General features: G+C 41.5%; 1 protein-coding gene across 4 annotated transcripts in view; it reads right to left on the bottom strand.

Moving 5' to 3' along the window:
• The window catches only part of ELMO1 (engulfment and cell motility 1), a 660,529-nt gene that overhangs the window by 242,993 nt on the left and 393,896 nt on the right, over nt 1–23,640 (bottom strand). For all 4 annotated transcript variants that reach the window (XM_006832125.1, XM_006832127.1, XM_006832126.1 and 1 more), the window contains one exon: nt 5,553–5,689. In XM_006832125.1, the coding sequence (XP_006832188.1) occupies nt 5,553–5,689 (137 nt within the window). The remainder of the gene's footprint in view (nt 1–5,552; nt 5,690–23,640) is intronic.

Here is a 23,640-nt window from a genome sequence, read left to right as displayed (position 1 = left end):
GTTATCACAGTACAACAATCTGTCAAATGGGTGGTGGAGCACTAGAAATCTATCAATGGGTGTCCTCAACAAGACAGGTTGTAGTTCTTCCTGACACTGTTGGAATCTAGCTTAGTTTGTTGTTGAACAAAACGTCAAATGTAGGGATACTGTTTCTCCAACAATGGCTTAAAGAAAGCAGACAGCCACCTTCTCACAGAAATTCACATCACAGGGTGGACATCTGCCTTCCATTCCTCCGCTCAAAGAGATGAGAGTCTGAGATTGTGGTCTAGAAAGTCAGGCAGTTGTTCAGAAGAAAATATATTTCATCTTTGAAGATATTTCTGAGTTTAACTTTGGACAATGTTAGGGAACAAGAAAAACATTCAATCTACCAGTAACTTTGAACCCTCATTTATTCCTAAATTCAATCTCCTCAGCTAGAAGCCAATAACAAGAAGAAAAACAGACTGTTTTCTCTTCCTCCTTTCTCTCTTCTCCAGTTTATTATTACGTAATGCAGTGGTTAAAAGGCAGGTAGGCAAGCAGCAGGGAATAAATATTAAAAATAAAACAACTCACACACACAAAAAAAACTCTCTTCAAATTCCACTAGAGGCTTTCACACAGAGCTGTTCATTTTTAAAGAATGTGGGGATAGACAAAGGACATAGAAGAAAAGAAATATAATTATCTCTGTATTTGAAAAAGCACCAGCGGTACATTCTGACCAAAGGCGTTCTGGTAAAGTAATGGTTACGCGCTTGGCTGCTAAACACCAGCTGAACAGTTCGAATCTAGAAGCTGTTCCACAGGATAAAGATGAGGTTTTCGGCTCCAATAAAGATTTACAATATCACAAATCCTATATGGGATCACTATTAGTTGGAACTAACTGGACAGCAAACAGCAGCAGCTTGTACACCAGCAAATAGCAAAAAAGAAGAAGAGCTCATCTCTTCAATCTTGATTTAAATTGATATATAAACCTACAAATCAAGTCTACATTGTGGTGGGCAGTATTATGTTTCCCCCTACAAACCTGAACCTTAACCTCGGAAACCTGGCAAAGAAGAAATTACGTTGCAGATGGAATTAAGTATACTAATCAGATGACCTTAAAAGACAGAGATTACCCCAGATTGTGCAGATGGGCCCAAAGTAATCACTACAATCCTTATATGTGGATGATGGAGGCTGACAAGGAGATTACAGAGACAAAATGTGCCCTGAGAAGGACAGGATCTACATACAGCTGCTGGCTTTGAAGATGGAGAAAGAGGTTCAGGAGCTAAGGAATGTGGGTGGCCTCCAGGGCTAGAAAAAACAATGAAATGCATTCTCTCCTTGTTGTTGCTAAGTGTTGTCAAGTCGGTCCTGACCTAAGCGACCCTGTATAGGGTTTCCAAGGAGCGACTGGTGAGCTTGAACCACCGACCTTGTGGTTCAAACTGACTTTACAGTCCAGAGCACAGCACCACATCAGGACTCTTGACCCTGTAAGAAGGCTCACAGCCTGGCTGATACCTTTAGACTTCTGAACTACACAACTGTAACATAACACATTTGCCTTGCTTATAGCATTGAGTTTGTGGCAATTTGTTATAGAAGCAACAGAAAACGAATACACACATACAAAAATATATATCACTGACAGAGTTGTTTGGTTACAACAGTAAAGTATGCATTGTTGTTGTTGTTAAGTGCTGTTGAGTCAGTTCTGACCCATAGCAACCCTGTATAGGATTTCCTAGGAGCAATTGGTGAGCTTGAACTGCTGACCTTGCATTTCAAACCGACTTTGCAGTCCAGGACATTACCCTACAGTGTCACATATAACTCATAAAATCAATCATAGAAAAATATTTAATCTAGATAGCTAGGGTTCCTTGTCATACTCATTGTCTACCCTCCTCTGATATAAACTCTTAACCAAACCAATTGTTGTTGTTCTTGATAAGTGTCGTCGAGTCAGGTCTGACTCATAGAGACTCTGTATAGTGTTTCTGAGTAGCTGCTGGAGGGTTTGAACTGATGACCTTGTGGTTCGCAGCCCAGTGCTGATCCTACAGCTTCACACCAGGAGTCCAATAGGTATCTGTATTTGGTGGGACTCTATGCCTTCTGGCCTGTCACAATCATAGTTCAGCAACTATACCATGTGGGCAGTGTACATATGGTCCCAAGTCTGTAGGTGATACAAAGAAATGGCCTTAGTGCCACTGTAAGAAACTGAAGCTGAAAACTGGCTCTTCGGTCTTGCTGAAGCTAGTTTTGGCAGCCATACAGTTAAATCATGATAAAAGTTTCTGAGTGACAGTTATTGGGCTTGCTGTCCCTGGAGACAAGATCCCACCCTGGGAGGCAGAATGCTGCCGCTACCTATCAGAGCACATCACCATAATGAACGCAAACCTGCGAGCCATGCTCACCTTTGCCAGAGCCTGCTGTCTCCAATCTCCTTTGCTAACAACACACTCTTGAGGTTTAATATTGGGAATTGTAAGTTCTGGAGAATTTAAGTATCTGAGTGTTCATCCCCTTCAAAGAGTCCTCTGCAGGGCTTGATCTATGCATAGACTATGCATACTTCCCTAACCTGATCTATGCATAGCTCAACAACAACAATAATATCTGCATTATCACCATTTACAAAAGTACGGATCTCCCAAATTCAGAAGCAGGATGAGTGAAATCTGCTGAGGAAACAGACACCTGATGTCAGAACATGTGAGAGCCAGTAAAGTCACCTTCTCCTGGAATAACAGGTGTTTCCTGGCCACAAAAGCTGAGCATCTGATGACTGTCCCACTGCAGGGCAGGCAGAGTTGAACGGAACCAGGGGCTAAGTGGCTACAGACATTTCAGAAACAATTGATTTGATATCCTCAGTTTTTTCACTTGATTGCCACAAAGGTCTCTCTGCTCCTTCTTTTTTCTTTCTCTCCCAAGGACAACCTGCACCTGAAATGCACAGTTTCTCCTAATCAAGTCAAGCACACTTAGGAGGCCTGCAGTTACAATCACAAGGGGATTACCGGGATGCTTCTCTCCAGCTCTGGAATCATGTGTCTCCTCAGCAGAGCTGCTCAGACACAGCGAGTCTGGATTGTGGTTTTGTGGTCAGGCCCCTCCATGTTGAACATCGCTGGAGCCTATTTCAGTGAACTCAGTGTTGCTGCTAGTTGCTGTCTCAAAGATTTCATCTCATGGTGATCCCTATGTTATAGAGGAGAACAACTCTACAGAGTTTTAAGGCTGTGAATTTCCAGAAATAGATCGTCAGGGCTGTCTTCTGAGGCACCTCTGAGTGGGTTCAAACTGCCAAACCTTTCAGCTGATAATTAAGCATTTAACCATTTGTGTCATGGTGTTGTTGTTAAGTGTTGTTGAGTCTGTTCAGACTCCTAACGACCTTTATAGGGTTTCTGAGGAGCAGCTAATGAGTTTGCTTATGGTTCACAGTCCAGTGTTCATCCTACAGCGCCACACCAGAACTCCAGATGTGTTATTTGTTGTTGTTGAGTGCCATTGAGTCAGTTCCGACCCATAGTGACCCTGTATAGGGTTTCCAAGGAGCAGCTGGTGAGCTTGAACTGCTGACCTTGCAGTTCAAATGACTTTGCAGTCTGGCACCTTAACCCACAGCGCCACACCAGAACTCCAGATGTGTGATAGATGGCCCAAAATGCAAAGTAAAGACCACGCTATGTGAGGCAGAATGGCACCTGTTTTCTGTCACGGTAGGTAAGAGCTCTGTGCTGATGGATATACTCAGGCTAGAAACGGCTGAGGCTTGCAGAAGAATCAGATCTCCTTCTCCTGCTTTGCTTTCTTTTCAGCCAGTTTTAGTATGAGATGACACAAACCGGATTAGAATAGGAACAAAGGGTGAGATGTAAATTCAGAGAAAAGATGACAGGCAGGCAAAGAGACCCACAAGCACCTAAAACATAGATGGAGTTCAGATATTATGTGATGTACCAAGCATAAGTCTGTGATGGTCCCACAGAATGAATAAGATTAGTTTCTTAGACCTTCCATTGTCACCAGCTGAGGGGAGTCTAGGCAAGGTTCTGTCCTTTAGTACCAGATGAGTGGGTTTGAATGATGCCCAGAGCCATAATGTTGCAGAAAATATAGGTATTAAAGTCTGAAATATATCTGTTCTAGTTGGTGGTTCAAACCCATCAGCCACTCCTTGGAAATGCTATGAGTTGGAACTGACTCAACAGCACTTTATAACAATAACAGTGAAAATCATACGGATCACACGGGTCCTATCCTGACCAGGGGGATGGTGCAGTACCGGACCACATTCCAGTCCATTGTCCATTGTTGTTGTTGTGTGACACTGAGTCGGTTCCAATCCAAAGCGACCCTATGTAGGGTTGTTAAGTTTGAACCTCTGACTTTTTGGTTAACGCTGACTTGCAGTCCAGCGCATTAACACACAGCACCACACCAGGACTGTTGTACCTAGGATTGTCATTAATTAGAGCTGAATCAATGGCAGCTAACAGCAATCAACTATTATCAGTAGCCATGGCTTCCATTGACAAGTATCATCAACATACATCTTCACTTATATACAAATACATCTATGCTGCAACAATAAAGATTTTGTGTATCGCCAATTGTGTATGATGCTTTTGGTCAATATTCTTCTTTCCAGCCAACACTCACACACAAATTGTTGTTGTTGTTGTTAGGTACCATTGAGCCGGTACAGACTCATAGCAACCCTATGCACAACAGAATGAAACATTACCTGATCCTGGGCCAACCACACAAACAGAAATATAAAATTCATACTCTTGTAACAAACAAGAAACCAAAGTACAGAAAACCGAAGGGCACCTCAGATCCAAGAATCAATGTTTAGTATAAGCCAAGATATATTATTTATGAGTCCTGGTGTGGTGCTGTAGGATAATGCGCTGGACTGCAAGCTCAGTTTGAGTCACAAGTTTGGTGGTTCAAACCCACCACACACTCCTTGGAAACCCTATACAGGATCACTATTAGTTGGAATCAATTCAACAGCACTTAATAACAACATGCTATTTATAAACTTAACTTTTCAATTCCTTGAACGTGATCTCTCATTTTAATAAAAATTCCTTTTGATACAGCAAAGAGCAAATTATCCCAGCACATCTATATTCCACAAAGAACCCAACCTAGACATAGCAGTCTGCTGGTCTTACTCTCCTCCAATAGATCCTTTGGATAAGTGGAGGCAAGGGATTTTCCTTGACTAACTTGAAAGACCAAGGTATCTTAAATTAATGCTTAAAAAAAAAAAAGTTTATTCCAACAATGCTTCTTTAGAAAGGGTTTCTGCTGGTGAATGAAAAGAAGCAAAGCCGCCTAGCTCATCCTCAGAGAGTTGAGAGTACCGTCATACACAGCATCAGCTCTCTATAACATATCTAGCTTTCTCCATTCTCATAATGCCTTAAAGATCCCAGTCTTCCACACACAGCTTCAGCACCATTCACTGGCCCTGAGGATGCCTGCTTTGATGACATGACGGAAGTCCTGTCGCTACCTCAGATCAATCTTACCTTGTTGAAGTCTTCAGAAGTTGCCCTCATTTCCTTCCAGGTCTTGTTCAGGAGCTGGATACAGATGCAGAAAAACTCCTCAAAGGATCTGTCGTGGGTGAAGAACATCGGGTGGAAATCGTTGCAGGTCTCACTAGCTGCAGGGAAGAAAATGGGAAGAAAGGAGGATTTTTATTTGTTTGTGCGTTTTTCCTTTTTTTAAAAAATGTTTTATTGTGAATTTTGTGATAGTTTACATGGGAGAACATTAGTTTCACATTCATTCTATCGTATATCATTCCATTGCCATGGTTACAATCCCCATCAACCAACCAAAGGGTACACCCTGCAAGCCTGCCCTCTGGTCATCAGCACACAGCCCCTCTCCCTCTCTGGATCTAAAGTCTCCAGCTGCTCCATCACTCTACGTCATCGTCTCTGCCTCCATCTCTGGCATCACTGCTTCTCTGGGTAGGGTCCCACTCTTCTCTCTTGATGGTCCCAGGGACCTCCGCTCCTAGGCTGAAAAGTTAATCACTCCCCTCCTTGCTACAAAAAGGAGGATGTTTTAAAGAGCTGAAGTGAGTGGATATACAGCCAACTGGAGGTTCCCTAAAGGCAGATGATGGGTATCATCGTGGTTCAAGTGAGACTGAAGAAAAGATATTCTGAAAAAGCAACCCATGCAGCCTACAAGTTTAAGGTCAGATGGTCAAGCCTAACTCTTAGACGCATAGGGCTTCAAAGATTTCATGGATAAAATCCATTATCCTTTAATTCCACTTTTCCATGAATTTTTTAAGTCCCCTCGTATTCTGACTAAAGGAAATCAACTCTTAAACCATCCCACCTCATTCCTTTGTTCCATGATTCCTGGAATAGAATGTAAGTCCTACATCTGCCTTCATGCCACTGAAAACACTCTTCAAGTAGCTCTCGAAGTGCAGCTCCTTCATCATCTGTTAACTTCTACTTCCTCAACAGAAGAAACAGCTTTCCCAAACACACAATTAACTGCAATTTTGAAAATAGCTTCTCTGATCATTTCTCCAGGACACTCTTAGCCTTCACATGGCAAGAGCTGGGACACGTGAGTTCATTCACCATGTCACACCATTAACCATTTGGACTGTATTACCAGACACAGAGGACTGGAGGTCAAAGTAACTCAAATGGCTTGGAGGACTCTAATTGGTTCATCCTGACAAGACCATGAAGACACCTTAGAGACTTCCCACTGAAGAATCTTCTTGGATTAGATCCATAGCTCTAGATATGTCCACGTCTCTCCTCCTTCCCTGACCAATGCCCAGTCCCTTCCTCAATCCTAGCCATCCTGGTGTAGTGCTGTAGGATAAGCACTGAACTGCAAGGTAGATTTGAACCACAGGTCAGTGGCTCAAACTCACCAATCACTCTTTGGAAACACTAAACAGGGTCACTATGGGTCAGAACTGACTGTCCTACATGATTTAGCAACAGCAAGAGCAGAAATGTATCAAGCTTACATTTGATTAGCCCCTTTACATCTACTACATAGCATTTGCTATTCACAAGGGCTCTGGGCAGCACCCAGATCTGTTTTTACTCACACCTATGGATGAGGATAGGAGCTCTGGTAGCGTAGTGGTTATGAATCGGGCTGCAAACCTTAAGGTCAGCAGTTCGAAACTACCAGTCACTCCGCGGGAGAAAGATGAGGCTTTCTACTCCCGTAAGGATTTACACCCTCGGAAACCCTGTACAGGGTCGCTATGGGTCGGAACCGACTCGAAGGCACTTAACAACAACAAGTCTGTGTTACGGGCAGAGCTATGGCAAATGTGAAGTTCTGACACGAGACTTGAAACTATTTCTGAGACTTCGAACATTAGTAGCGGGGGATCACATAGTGTGCGGCCCAGGGCAAGATGCAGTCAGTTTCACTTCCAGAAGCACTGAGGGCAATGAAATTTACGAGTTTACAGCAGCATCTTGAAACGCTATTGTCATCTAAGAATTAGTTATCAATCACATTATCCCAGTACCTTTTTCTGGCCTAATGTGATTCTAGGTGTGCTTTATGTTCTAGTGAAGTCTTGGTGGAAGTCCTGGGGCTGAGGCAGCCAGACAAAACTGAAAGCCACAAGCCTCACAGATGCTTGGATGAAGAGGACAGGAAGGAGCAGCACTGATAACAGGGAGTAGTTACTGGTTACATTGTTGTTTGTCCCATGGAGTTCCAACTCACATCAACCCTGTATAGGGTTTTCAGGAAGTGGCTGTTGAGCTTGAACTGTCGACCTTGTGATTCAAATCAACCTTGTAGTCCAGCGCATTAACCCACTGTGCCACACAGCAGGACTCCATTGTTGTTGTTGTTAGGTGTCATTGAGTCGGGTACTGACTCATAGCGACCTTATGCACAGCAGAAGGAAACACTGCCCTATCCTGGGCCAACCTCACTAGTGTTGCTATGCTTGAGTCCATCGATGCTGCCACATGGCCAATCCATCTCATTGGTGGTCTCCCTCTTTTTCTCTGACCCTCCACCCTACCAAACATGATATCCTCCTCCAGCAACTGGTCCCTCCTGACAATATGTCCGAAGTATGAGAGACAAAGTTTGGCCATCTTGGCCTCCAAGGAGCACTCTCGCTGCACTTCTTCCAAAAGGGATCTATTGGATCTTTTGGCAGCCCATGGCACTTTCAATATTCTCCTCCAACACCATAACTCAAAAGCATCAATTCTTCTACGGTCTTCCTTATTTAATGATCAGGTTTCACATGCATATGAGGTTATTGAAAATGCCGTGGCTTGGGTCAGGCGCACCTTAGTCCTCAACAAACCTTAGTTTGCTCTTCAACACTTTAAAAAGGTCTTGTGCAGATTTGCCTAATGTAATACATCGTTTGATTTCTTGATTGCTGCTTCCATGAATGTTGATAGTTGATCCAAGAAAGATGATGTCCTGGACAACTTCAATCTTTTCTCCGTTGATAAGAATGTTGTTTATTGGTCCAGTGGTGAGGATTTTTGTTTTCTTTACATTGAGATGTAATCCATACCAAACTCCATATCATGTACCAAATGCATTATAGGCATTAGCTTTGTGTGAGGGGTCCTTAGAGAGTGCAAACTGAAAAGTTGGCAATTCCATCCCCTCTAAAGGGGTTTCAGAAGAAGACCTGGCATATCTATTTCCAAACAGCAACTGGTTTTTGGTGGTAAGGACTATGGCTATCCTCTTTTTCTTTAACATTCTATTCTGCATTCCACTCCAGAATTAGCCTTGCCTCCACTGTCCCACCCAAAGTTGAAACAACTCTTTCTCCATCCATGCTGTTGTTGTTAGGTATCATCAAGTCAGTACCAACTCATAGCAACCCTATGCACAACAGACCAAAACACTGCCAGTTCCTGTGCCAATCTCATAATTGTTGTCGTGCTTGAGCCCATTGCTGCTGCCACTGTGCCAGTCCATTTCATTGGAGGTCTTCCTCTTTTTCTCTGATCTTCCAGTTTATCAAGCATGATATCCTTCTCCAGGGACTGGTTCCTCCTGATGATATGTCCGAAGTATAAGAGATGCAATCTGGCCATCCTGGACTCCAAGGAGCACTCTGGCTGCACTTCTTTCAACACGATTTGTTTATTCTTTTGGCAGTCCATGATATTTTCAATATTCTCCTCCAACACCATAACTCAAATGCATCAATTCTATAATCTTCCTTATTCACTGTCCAACTTTTATGGTTTTTGCACATCAATGTAAAGAAAGCAAAAATCCTCACCATGGGACCAATAAATAACATCAAGATAAATGGAAAAAAGATTGTAGTTGTCAAAGACTTCATTTTGCTCAGATGACAACCATCAACACTCATGGGAGGAGCAGTAAAGAAATCAAACAACGTATTGCATTAGGCAAATCTGCTGCACAAGACCTTTTAAAGTGTTGAAGAGCAAAGATGTCAGCTTGAAGACTGAGGTGCACCTGATCCAAGCCATGGTATTCTCCTTTTTTTGTTGTTGTTTTAAGTTTTTTTATTTTTTTATTGTGGTTTGAGTAAAAGTTTACAGGTCAGATCATCAGTTTTACATTCAACACATCACACACCTTGTTTCATTACAATGATTATAATCCCCTGCATGTACCATCAATTACCAGTGTTTCTATTCACGTTAGCTTTATTTATTTACTTAAACACTCAGGCATATATAATATTTTACACCACCAAAGGGCACATTCTGCAAGTCTGCCTCCTGGCCACCATCTCTTAGTCCCTCACTTCCCATGAATCTAGAGTCCTCAGCTGCTCCCTCTCTCCATGTCCCCATCTTTGCCTCCATCTGCGGTGTCGCTGCTTCTCTGGATAAGGTCTCTCATTCCTCTTGTGCTTCTCCCTTAGTGATCCTAGGGTCCTTTGTTTCTGGACTGTAAGATTAACCACTTCCCTGTTTTTGTTACAAAATTTCTACCTTTACAATTGTGAGAGTCACAATTAGTCATGATAACAAGTACTCATTATTGAATTATAAGAATCTTATCCCCATCTCTTTTAACAAGACCTTTTTTAAAGCATTCAAGAGTAAAGATGCCAGGTTTGAGGACTAAGATGCTCCAGACCCAAGCCACGGTATTTTTAATAACCCGATATGCATGTGAAAGTCGGACAGTTGTGCATCCACAGAAGGTATTTATGAAATGCAGTCTTATAAATGGAAAACTTTGATCATGAATGCTGCTGGTATCATTATTGGTTGCCATCGAGTCACCGTGTGTATGTACAGCAGAATGAAATATTGCCCAGTCCTGAGCCTTTTTCATGACAATGTGTCTTCCAACCTAGGGGACTTCTAGAAAATAGGGCACTATTCTGCTGTGATACATAAGGTCACTGACTAAGTTTTAAAAGTAGATCATCTTTCTAGTCTTTCTGGAAGCTCCACTGAAACTTATCCATCATGGGTGACCACGCTGGAATTGACCAAGCTACACCAGTGACAAAGCTTCCAGCATCACATCAGTCACCACAGTATGATGAACTGACACGCTTAGAGCATATTGGAGTTTGGGGTTCCTCTGCTTTCTCCCTACTATTCATGGTCCAGGTAGAGTTGCATTCAAATCACCAGGGTTCCACTCCTCTTTTTGCTGCATCCCTCCTCTTCCTCCGTCCAGTTCAAACCTCACTCTTGAGTACTCTAGAAACAGTTTTTCCAGAGTAATTCTGTTTAAATTCTCAGCCTCTTCTTTAGTCCTCTGAATAGTATCTGAGTCTTGTATTGTAGGTGCTCTTAAACTGCTAATGAAACAAATCTTGCTAATGGAACATTTGCGGGGGAAAAATATATAAGAACAATGAGATACAAAAGTACATTGTTGTCACTGGACACCTGAAGTAAATGCATTAGGCCTCCCTTCAATGAGGGAGGAATGAAAGGAAAACCAGAGGAGGCTGGAAGAACATGAATCACAAAAGTAAGGATACTGGAGAAAATGCTCTCTTTTATCTTATAGTTTGTGTTTTCAAACTACAAGCCTAAGCAACAAAAGAACTATGAAACAATTGTCACATTTTACTTATGAGAACAAGTTAGCATCTAACTCATACACCATAGGGGTGACTCTGAAGCTAACCAGCAATCAAGTTCACGTTCTGCAGCAGCCAGCGTTAGACACCAGCATTTCAGGGGAGACACTGGGATTGTGCTGCTGTATAAACACTGCAATAGCAAGCATTCATTGAAAATTATGTGACGGTCACTTTGCAATGTGACCTCCATTAACTCTGTGAACCCTCAGTAACAATGAAGGTTCTATTATGATGACCCCCATTTGGCAGATGAGGAACCTGAGGAACAGTGAAGTGAAGTAACTTGCAGTGACCTGGCCAGCGATCAAACCCAGCATTCTGTCACCAGAGCCAAAGTTTTCAGTCAGCATGTGATCAGACTAGCTAGTCATTTCCGGAAACTCCCTTCAAAGGTTCATCATTTTCCAGTGAGAAGTGGGCAAACAACAGGTCAAGAACAAAGGGGTCTTCAGGAACAAACAATGAAAATGCTTTATGCGTTTGGGAATTTATGGCTCACTGGTTGTTTAAGAATGGTATGTGTTAGGAACAAGGATAAGGCAGCAATATGTTTTCCTGTAAACTTTTAAGTGGAAGGCACTGTTTCTCTGATCATTCATTTTGTGAGTGTAGTGGCTTCATGAGGATTGATGCCACCCAGGCAAGTGATGCTGCCACCCTCCACTGGTCCACTCCTGTATCAGACGTGTAGAACTCCTAATGATACCTGTAAATCAAAAGTCTCACCTATCACTGAATGGTAGCGTAGTGGTTATGAGTCAGGCTACTAACCTTAAGGTCAGCAGTTCGATACTACCAGCCATTCTGAGGGAGAGAGAGGAGGCTTTCTGCTCTCGTAAAGATTTACCGCCTAGGAAACCCTATACAGGGTCGCTATGAGATGGAACTGACTCCAAAGCATGCCACCACCACCATCATTGAATGTAACAGGAATAGTTATGACATAAACAACTAGCAAAATTAAAATTACACCTTCAAATTAAAGCAGTGTGTGTAGATGAAACTGCGTGACTCGAATCATTGTAACTGGCTAATAATGACAGCTCTGAACACAATGCAATATTGCTGTTATGTGCCGTCCAGGCAATTCCAACTCATAGCGACCTTGTATAGGCTTCTGAGGAGCAGCTGGTGGATTTGAACTGTCCACGGCATACAACAACTACAACCTTGTGGTTAGCAGTCCAGTGCTTATTCTATAGAGACATTAAGAGGTTCAAGATGTAAATTAGCATAAAGTTTTAATCTCATAGGTTATGGAACATGTTTGTTTTTATAACTAACTACAGAGATATTTTTATCAAACATAATACATTTCTGCTGAAACACTGACAGGAATTCTAGAATCCTTTTGGTGTCTTCCCTTCTGGGAGACTGCCCCCTCCACATCCACCAAATGACACCACTGTGTGTTATGAGTGGTAAGAAAGTGACAAAATGACTCTCCCAGGAGCACAAGATGACAAAGAAGATACACAGACTCTGGCTCTAGACTGCCAGGGTTCAAATCCTGACTCTGCCGTTTACTGGCCTTATGATCTAAGACAGGTCATTTTACACCTGCCCATACCTCAGTTTTCTCATCTATATACTGGGGACAAAAGGAGTACAAACTTTGTCATGAGGATTAAATAGTGACTAGAACAGAGTAAATATGAGTCCGTTGTGAACCAACAGGCCCTCAATGTTCATCAAATATGAAATGGAGCCTGTTCGCCATTATGAAGTGATCCAGATAAGCCCATTTCCAAATGTCAGTTTGTGCCAAGTTATGGAGTCCTGGTGTGGCACTGAAGGATAAGGAATGGACTGCTAACCACAAGGTTGGCAGTTCAAACCCACCAGCCACTCCTAAGAAACCCTATGCAGGGTCCTTGTGAGCAGGAACCTACTAGAATGCACTGAAAGCAACAACAATATGTCAGTTTACAGGGACGGCCCAGGACAAGAAACAGAGATTTAAACAGGAAAACAAAAACAGGCAGGGTGAGATTTATTTTTAAGAAAAACAAAAACATTTATTGAGAACATAAAAGTGTCCAATTAACAGGCAATGGTTTTATAAATGAAATTTAGAGACAGGCTTTCAATGAGACAAAAATAGTCAGACTTTTTTAAACTAAATTGTTTCCAACCACACTATTTTTAACACAGTGAGATTCTGCTTTATACAAAAGAATCAACTTAATTGTCTTTTAAATGTGGAATATTAAGATATTTTCAGGGCCTCGGGTGTAACCAATTCTATTAATTTGCTGACATCCAATCCGTTTATAAGTAGGCCTGCTTTGAAAGCAACTATCATCTATATGCATGTGTTAAAAATAAAAATAAGAATGCTATACATTCATGTGGCAATTTGCTTTGGTTTTATATTTATTTCCTAGAGTCCCTGTGTAGTTTAAATGGCTTGCAGCTCATTGGTGCTAACCTCAATGTTGGTGGTTCAAACCCACCTAGCAGGGCAGTGGAAGAAAAGCTTGGTGATCTGCTTCAGTCAAGGTTAAAGTCAAGAAAATCCTATGGGACAGCTCTACTCTGCTACACATGGGCTGGTCATGAGTTATCATGAGTTTGCTTGTTTGTTTGTTTTTTTATTTTAAGTTAAGATGAGGAATGCCCAGGAGGCACAAACATTTAAGTGGTTGGCTACTAACTGAAGGTTTGGTGGTTTGAATCCACCCGGAGGCACACTGGAAGAAGGGTCTGGTGAACTACTTCTGAAATACTAGTCTTTGGAAACCCTGTGGAGCATACATACTTCTCCATTGACCAGGCCTTGGATTTGTGTTGCTGGGAATGGTTTCTCATGTTGATACTGTGAGGTGAGCTGGGTATCATACAGTATCTGTATCTCAGAGAACAAGTGCTGATTCAACAATGGTGAGCAGAGAATGAAAGAAGACACCCCCAAAACAGAGTTCTAGTGCTGGCCCCATGACCCTACTGGCTCCAGGTTTCTCATCTATACATGTGATGGTGGTTATGTGCTGTGGAGTCGGTTCCGACTCATAGCACCCTGTACAGGGTTTCCGAGGCTGTAAATCTTTACAAAAAGATGAGGGAGCAGAAAGCCTCATCTTTCTCCCGTGGAACGGCTGGTAGTTTCCAACTGCTGACCTTGAGGTTTGTAGCCCGATTTGTAACCATTACGCTACCAGAGGTCCTTTCAGTATGATATAGATATGGTGGTGGTGGTTATGTGCTATGGAGTCGGTTTTGACTCATAGTGACCCTGTACAAGGTTTCCGAGGCTGTAAATCTTTACAGGAGCAGAAAGCCTCATCTTTCTCCCGTGGAACAGCTGGTAGTTTTGAACTGCTGACCTTGAGGTTCACAGCCCAATTTGTAACCACTATGCTACCAAAGCTCATTATACATGTGATAGGTTAACTAAATTTTAAAGTTCCTAAAGTTCCTATTAAGTCCAAAAAGGAGTAGTGCTGTAGGATACGCACTGGCCTTCTAACCTCAAGGTTGGCAGTTCAGACCCACCAGCTGCTTCGTAGGAGAAGATGAGGTTTTCTGCTCCCACAAAGACTGCAGTCTCAGAAACCCTCAACAGGAATGCTATGAACCAGAATCAACTTGATGGTACTGAACAGAGCAGAACACCAAGTCCAAAAATTCAGGATTGCAGACACACATATACACACGCACACCGTATAATGTATTTTCAACTCCCTGATGTCCATCAATTTGGAGACCACACTTGCCCTGAAGTTCAGTTCCTCCATTATTATTTACTTTATTGACAGGATATGGTTACATTTTTCATGTCAGGTGTTAACGCATCAGAATGCATCTGATACGTTTAGATACATTTTTGAGTAGCTGGAGTTTATTCTTCCACTAGAAAATTGCTACTTGTTTTTACAACCTTTTCACCTATTAATGCCACCGAACACAAGCCATTACATAAGAAAATTATTTGACTAAAGATGAGGCTTTCTACTCCCGTAAGGATTTACACCCTCGGAAACCCTGTACAGGGTCGCTATGGGTCGGAACCGACTCGACGGCACGTAACAACAACAACAAAGAGAGGCAAGATGACATGAACAAATGTACATGGTTTCTGCTCTTTCATGGGTATTTTCTAGGACAAATACCATTTTCCAGACACTGTAAAGCTTAACTCCTTGCTTCCTAAGACCCTTATTATGCTAAGAGAGACTTTGAGCCCATTTGCAAATGACTAAGTAAAAGCAGATTTGCAAAGCACTGGAAAAATTCTAAATATTCCTGACCCTGGACATATGAGCTGTTTTACGAGACTTCCATGGGTTTTGGAAATGGTGTGCTTTGAGAGAGACCTACGCACCAGTCTGAAACAATGACCATTCTGTCTTAAAATGTCAAATTAGAGGAAAAAGGGGAAGAGGTACAGTGAATGACTTAATATGGCCCTTTTAGCGATTTATGGTCTGTAACTCCCACAAAACAACTGGATAGAATCAGCCCTGGTAGTATTCTGGATTAGATAGTAGACCGCTAACCATATGGTCTATGGTTCAAACTTACCAGTCACTCCAAGGGGAAACAATGAGTCTGTCTGCTCCTATAAGAATTTATAGTCTCAGAAACTCTATATTGGGGTGGCTATGAGTCAGTATCAACTCAAAGGCAGTGAGTTTGGGTTATACAAATAAGGTGCTCATGGCTCACAATGGGGACTGGACAAATTGATAACAATGTACTTGAAGGTGCATGAGTCCCTAATAAGGGAATTGGTCAATTTTATCACCCCACTAGACTTTAAATGAGCCATTCCAGAGGTGGGGGGTAGGGGGTAGGCTCACTATCACCAAGTAAAAGAGCCAGGAGCAGAGTTCATCCTTAGGACCCAAGGTCCCTGCATTAAGAACCTTCGTAACAAAGAGTCATTAACGCCTGAGGCTGTGAGCATTGCAGAATCCAGCAGCACAGAAATGGTGGCTGAAGACCCAGTGGGATATGGGGGAGTGGGCTTCCCAGTTGCTGATCCACTGAGTGACAAAGCTGAAAACCTTCTGACCCATGCTTCCTGGGTGTGTGGGGTGCCTGTGGGCACTTACTGGAGGTGCTGAAGAGCTTTATAACACTTGGCTGAGCAGGGAAGAGGCTGTAAGTAGGGGTTGGTGGAATGAGGTCAAGGGCAGAATGTGCCCTTTGGTTGGCTATTTCAATGATTATATATTTCTGAATGTTTTTGTTTACATTCCAAAAAAAAAAAAAAAAAGTAGAAGGAATAGAAGAAAATCTGTTGAATTATGATGTATGGAGGGGCTTATAATCATTGCAATGAAACGAAATACAATAGGATGAGTGCAAAACCAATATTCTCCCACATAAACTATTACTCAATTCACAATAAAAAACTTTAAAAACAAAGAAAGAAAGAGGCCTTCCTGCAGCCACAATTGAGAAGAACTGTATCCTGAGTCATTTGTGATCCTGAATTGCAACCTGTTACTTCCCTAATAAACCACAAATTGCAAGGATGGTCTGTAAATTCTGTGTGGCCAACGTAACAAATTATCGAATCAAGGATAGAAGTAGAGAGTGCTGAGGGTAGAAGCCTGGTGTCAGAATTGGTAAAAAGATTGGAAAGAGAAGGTCTGACTGGCCTCCACTTCATAGGAATCCGCTTGGGACTGATGTTGGTATTGATTCTCTCTTCTCTCCCGTGTGAGGTTAGAAAAGGTCCAACAACACAGCCTTGGCGCCATTTTTACAGGGAAAATAATCCTAAGCATTAGTCCATGAACATTTAGCCAGACCAGATGTATAATCTTACTAGTTGCCTCAGTACGAAAACTCATTATGAGAATGATTACAGAACCTTTGATCAGTCTGGACAATCTATTTATCAGCTCTCTGATGCAAAGGTGTATTTATGCCTTGGCAGAAAATCACCTTACCCTCGTGACCTTTGAGTTTTCTATTTTTAGACCTGGTATTCTCTAGCAGTTTGATTTTGGAGGGTGGTACTGTGTGGGAAGATGCTAAAAGTTCAGAACCTATTGTAGGTGGGATAGGTGAGTAAAGGTGAGAGAAGGCAAATAATTTGAAGTTCACCCACTGCCAGTGAGTTCAGCCAACCGAGGAGCTACCACTCTTGCTATTTCAAGACAGAGATCAGAGGCTTTAAAGCTTTTCTGTTTTTCCCAGTTTCTGAAGTTGGCTTTCATAGAACTCTGGATATTCTTTCTTGTCTGCTATGATGCCTAAAAATAGTATGAAATCTATACTGAAGAGACACACAGTAGCTAATCCAATGCCTCATTGTTCACCTTTCCAATGGGCCTTTTTTTAAGGACATGGAGAGAGAAAAATACTGACTAGTGTTAGTGCTAGAAATCAGACTCATTGTGCCAAAAGACAGCCAATCAGAAAGAAGGCTACCCCCAGTCAAGTGGTATGTGTTAATAAATGACAGAGTTTCTGAAGACAGGCTGTCCTGAGTGCAAATCCTGGGAGTCACTGTTTAATAGCAACATGACTGCCCAACATACCATTCTTACAGACCTCAATTTTCTCATTAAAGACAAAAAGCAAAGAAAAACACAATGACCTATATCACCAGGTTTCTGCTGAGATTAAATGTAAAGCCATTCGTACATCAACTGAGCCACAATAAGTACTCAGCAAATGCCAGTTGTTACTCTTTTAATAGCAAAATTATTCTTCTTGTATTAGCTACAATAAATACTGGTTGTATGATTTAAATGCAATGCATATAAATATTTATGCTGCAAATAGTCAATGAAGGGTGGTATTCATTAAGATGCTCAGTACTCCTCATACATTTTAAATTCATTAACCAAGGAGACTTATTCAATTCAACTTTATGTTTCTGTAGAATTTGAATAAAGTGGGAACTCATGGTTAAAAGTAATTCAGTCTCAGGAGTTAAGAATCCTCTTTTTCTTGCCTCAAAATTTCTTTAAAAACAAACAAACAAACAAAACAGGAATATGGCTTTGCCACATCCATCAGGAGATAAGAGGTAAGTGCCGGAGAATAGATCACTATACAATCATCAACTGAATATAAATGCAACACCACAATGTGCCGGAGAAAACAGATAACTTCAGCTTCCACCACGAAACAAGGCAGAATGCCTCCAACAAGTGACCAAAATACGGGTCAGAAAACATAACACTAGAAATGGTACCAGAACTATCTGATAAAGAATTTAAAAGAATGCTAACTAGGCAACTTCAACAAATTGTGAGAAAGATTGAAAAACTACAAATTAAATCAAGGAAAATATAGACAAAGCTATGGAAAAACTCAGGTAAGCCACTGATAACATAATTGAAAAATAACTGGCAACCATACAAAAACAGCAATTAGAAAGTCAAAAGATTAGCTCTGGAACTTCAGAAATAGAAAATACACTGAAATAGATAATACACTTCAGAAATATCAAATATGACAACAATAATAAATAGTTCATTTTCAGACAAACAGAAATAAAATTTAAAAAACTGTAAAAACCAAAAAAACCTTATAAAAAATGGAATTCTTTAAACAGAGAACCAACACCAGCAGACAACAACCTGAGACTATCATCTCTAACAATATCACCTAGACTCAACCCAGTCACACTGTGATTGTTGCTAAGTGACATCAAGTCAGTTCAGACACATAATGACTCTGTACAGGGTTTCTGAGGAGAGGCTGGTGACTTTGAACCACCGAGCTTGCAGTCTAAACCGACTTTAAGGTCGAGTGTTTATCCTACAGTACCACACAAGGACTCTCTCCTAATCTCTCTCTCACTCTCTCTCTTATATATATGTTGTTGTTAAGTGCCGTCGAGTCGGTTCCGACCCATAGCGACCCTGTACAGGGTTTCCGAGGGTGTAAATCTTTACGGGAGTAGAAAGCCTGATCTTTCTCCCGCGGAGCAGCTGGTAGTTTAGAACTGCTGACCTTAAGGTTCGCAGCCCGATTCGTAACCACTACGCTACCAGAGCTCCTTCTTTTATATATATATATATAGTTGTTCTTAAGTGCCATCAAGTCAATTCTGACCCATAGCGACCCTGTGTAGGGTTTTCAAGGAGCAGCTGGTGAGCCTGAACCACCGACCTTGCAGATCAAACAACTTTGCAGTCTGACGCATTAGCCCACAGCACCACACCAGGACACACTTTCTCACTATCTATCTATCTATCTATCTATCTATCTATCTATCTATCTATCTATCTATACACACATGTATCTGGAACTCTGGTAACGTAGTGGTTATGAATAGGGCTGTTAATCTCACAGTCAGCAGTTTGAAGCTACCAGCTGTTCTGTGGGAGAAAGATGAGGCTTTCTGCTCCCATAAAGATTTACAGCCCTGGAAACCCTATACAGGGTCACTATGAGAAGGAACCCACTAAATGGCACATAACAACAATATATATATTGTTGTGAGGTGCCATCGAGTTGGTGCTGACTCATAGCAACCTTATGTACAGCAGAATGAAACACTGGCTAATCCTGGGTCAACCTCACTAATGTGGCCATGCTTGAGTCCGTCAATGCTGCAACCTGGCCAATCCATCTCACTGGGGGATCTTCCTCTTTTTCTTTGACGCTCCACCCTATTAAACATGATATCCTTCTCCAGGGACTGGTTCCTCTTGACATTATGTCCAAAGTATGAGAGATGAAGTTTGGTCATCTTGGCCTCTAAGGAGCATTCTGGCTGCACTTCTTCCAACACAGACCTGTTGGTTCTATGGGCAGCCCATGGCACTTTCAATATCCTCCTCCAACACCATAACTCAAAAACATCAATTCTTCTAGGGTCTTCCTTATTTACCGTCCAACTTTCACATGCATATGAGGTTATGGAAAATACCATGGCTTGGGTCAGGTGCACCTTAGTCCTCAAGCTGACATCTTTGCTTTTCAACACCTTAAAAAGCAGATTTTCCTAATGCAATATGTCATTTGATTTCTTGACTGCTGCTTCCATGAATGTTGATACTTGATTATAATCCTGTTTAAACGTCTCTATTGGCTGGCTCTTTAATACCAAGCCTGCCTTATCTGTTTCCTGTCTTTCCTTTTTCAAGAGCCGGGGACCACACAGGTGATGAATGCAGAGCCAGGCTCCGACGCAGGGGGCTGTTTTATAATTGTTTCTGTACACTCACATTATTTTTTATCTGATCTGTTGGATGGACATTCGTGTTGTTGCAAGTTTTTGGCTATTACAAGTAGTGTTATTATGAACATTCTTGACATTTCTTTTAGAATATATGTGGTTCTGAGCTCTTGAAAAAGGAAAGACAGGAAACAGGTAAGTCAGGCTTGGTTTTAAAGAGCCAGCCAACAGAGAGGTTTAAACGGGATCATAATCAGGTGACAACTGCCAGTCTCTTTTCTTACTCTTATTGGGTTCTTCTTAATGAAATTAGAATTCAGGTAATCTGAATATTCTTCTTATTTTGGAAAACACCTAATTGCTATTCTACTTTGTTAAGGATGAATGGTTAAAATGGTTAAGAATGTCAGTACCAGAGATGAAGCTGGGGCTAGAATGTTCCCTGTGCACTTTATTAGCTATGTGAACCCAACCAAATCCCTTAATGTCTCATGGCCTCGTTCATTCTGATGAGACTAACAGTACTCAATTGATCATGGAGTTGGCACAGGGCCAGACAGACTTTAGCTTCATTTTGTGTGGAGTCTCTGCGAGTCAGGGTTACCAGCTAAAATACTCATGCCTCCTAGACTTGAGTGACAATCTAATGATTCCCATAAGACACAGCACTGTGCCTGGCATGTAGTAAGCCATCATAAAAAGATTCCATTTAATAGAAGGTGTAACTTTTGGTAAAATCTAATACATTTACTTGAAATTTCACTTCAGGAAGGTGCTCAGATTTCCCTTGGAGGTTAGAGATCAGCATACCCAACCTCATTAGGTGACAAGTTTAACCAATGGGAAAAAAGCAGAAATTCTCAGTGAATTAACATTTCTGATAGTAGCTAAGATAAGTGAGCCCTGGGAGTGAGGCTGTAATGGGAAAATGGCACTGACCTACTCCGATTTGCTTGTTTGTTTTTCTGTTTGTTCTCTGCTTGAAACAAAGAAGTTGAGCAGGAAAATGTGATCTGGGTTTCTGACAACTCATCTGCTGGCCAAGTACTTTCTGAAGCCTCTTAGAGTCTAAGAAATACCCCTTTCTTGGCTCACAGCAGAAAACAAGAGAGAGAGATGTAAAATGAATGATTGGGAATGAGTATTAAGTTTATGGTATGAGCTAGCAGTACAAATTGGACTGCTAATTGCGAGGCTGGCGGTTCAAACCCACCAGCCTTCCCTTGGAAACCTTATGCTGTTGCCGTTAAGTGCCGTTGAGTGAGTTCCGACCCACAGTCACCCTATATAGGGTTTCCAAGGAGCCGCTGTTGGGTTTGAAACCGTATCAGGGTTGCTATTAGTCAGAACTGATTCAACAGCACTTAACAATAACAGCAAGGAACACGAAACTAAATGTAGAACACACTTACTCTGTTAAGCATTGCAAGTACCATTTTGGAGTAGTATTTCTGGAACAAAGGGAAGTCTGCAGTGGATGATTAGTAAAGAGGAAAACTCATATTACGTGGTGTTGTTAAGGATGACTTTTATACCCCAAATGGCTATGCTGATGTTCTTACATCTGGTACTTGTGAATGTAACCTCATTTGGAAATAGGAGGCCACTATGTGAAGACAGACACAAACACAGCCATGAAAGATGGAGGCAGAGATGGGTGGGATGTTTCCACAAGCCAAGAAATCCAGAAGCTGAAAGAGTCAAGGAAAGCTCACACAGAGCCTTCACACTATGTGACAGTGGTTTGCCTATATCTTTAAAAGATATTCCATTCATCCTGTTAGTGTCACAAGGTCATGCATGACCTGTCCTTATAAAAACTGTGCCCTAGCAAGCCCTATGGGGCAGAGCAGTTCTACAGTCACATGGGGTTGCTATGAGTCAAAATCAATTTGGTGCCACCTAAAGTTCTGGTAGCATAGTGGTTACGAATTGGGCTGCTAATTTCAAGGTCAGCAGTTCGAAACTACCAGCTGTTCCGCAAGAGAAAGAGAAGGTTTTCTGCTCCCGTAAAGATTTACAGCCTTGGAAAACCTGTACAGGGCTGCCAACTCCATAACACACCACCACCAAAAACAGCAACAAGGAATCCTGGGGGCGCTGTTAATGCACTGGGTTAATGCACTGGAATGCAAGGACTATTTGAACCACAGGGTCGGTGGTTCAAGTTCACCAGCTGCTCCTTGGAAACCCTACTATACAGGGTTGCTATGGGCCAGAATCGATTCGACGGCACCTTACAACAACAACTAAAGTAGCTCCTTCCTAGCAGCCTAAGAAAGGAACTTATTTCTTTGAGAATATTGCATCGACCATATGCCAGGCACTAAACTCTTAAAAGTACTGTCTCATTCAAACTTCTAACAACCCCATGAAGTAAGTACAACTATTATCATCCCCATTTTACAGATAAGGACACTGAGGCACCAAGAAGTGAAGTAGTTGGCCCAGGTTCATTACTAATAGAAGGTTTATTACAAGTTTGGATCCATAGTTCCTGCTCGTAACTAGCCTGTTAACCAGCCAGTCAGTAGAGAAGGGGTTCCTCCCATGGGAGATTTTTAAAGCAGAAATCAATACTCCTTAGAACTCTTTATTTGCTATGATTTAAACATATATTTAATTTCACCTCTTTCTTCTATGATCTACTATTTTAACGAAGCTTTGATCTTGCAACTTAGTTAAGTGTTGGATATGCAATCCTTAGAATTGGCATGATAGTACTATGTTTTTCAACAATTGGTGACAGGCATTATCATCATAAAAGTGCTACTTTGTTAATACTTCTATGGAAAAATAAACAATTCATAGAGTTTTAATCCCAGAGATTTTCTGATTGTTGGCTTAATAAATCTTTATATTAATAAAAAGACATAGAATGTATCCCTTTTTATACAAGGTTAATAACCTGAAAGATAAAGAAAATAAAAGTGAATCAGATGCATTTATTTTTGTCAGTTCTTCAAAATGATTAAATCATTTAATTCTCATAAACCCCCTCAGATAGAGGTTCAATTGTTACCTCCATTTTACAGGTGTGAAAACACCACAGATAGGTTAAGTGACCTTCCTCAAGTCTCAGCCAGAAAATTGAAAAGCCAGGATAGAAGTACAGGGGGCAATTGACCTACAGAGTCTGTGCTCCCAACAACACGAGTGCATACCTAATGAACTCAGCAATAGACTAGGAAGAAAGATTTGGTAATCTACTTCTAAAAATTGGCCAATGAAACAACATATTGTCTGTGACTTCAACGCGATTATTTTGGATGTGCCATCGGGAAGGGCAGATACTGGAAAAGGGCAACATGCTTGGTAAAGGCAAACCCTCAGTGAGATGAATAGAGGCAGTGGCCACAAGAATGGATTCAAATTTAATGATCATGGCGATGGCACATGCCAGCAGATTTTCATTGTTATACATAAGGTTGTC

The sequence above is a fragment of the Chrysochloris asiatica genome, unplaced genomic scaffold (genome assembly GCF_000296735.1).
Source record: "Chrysochloris asiatica unplaced genomic scaffold, ChrAsi1.0 scaffold00006, whole genome shotgun sequence".
Taxonomy (NCBI): domain Eukaryota; kingdom Metazoa; phylum Chordata; class Mammalia; order Afrosoricida; family Chrysochloridae; genus Chrysochloris; species Chrysochloris asiatica.
Note: the sequence above shows the minus strand (reverse complement) of the source record. Positions and strands in the feature narration are given on the sequence as shown.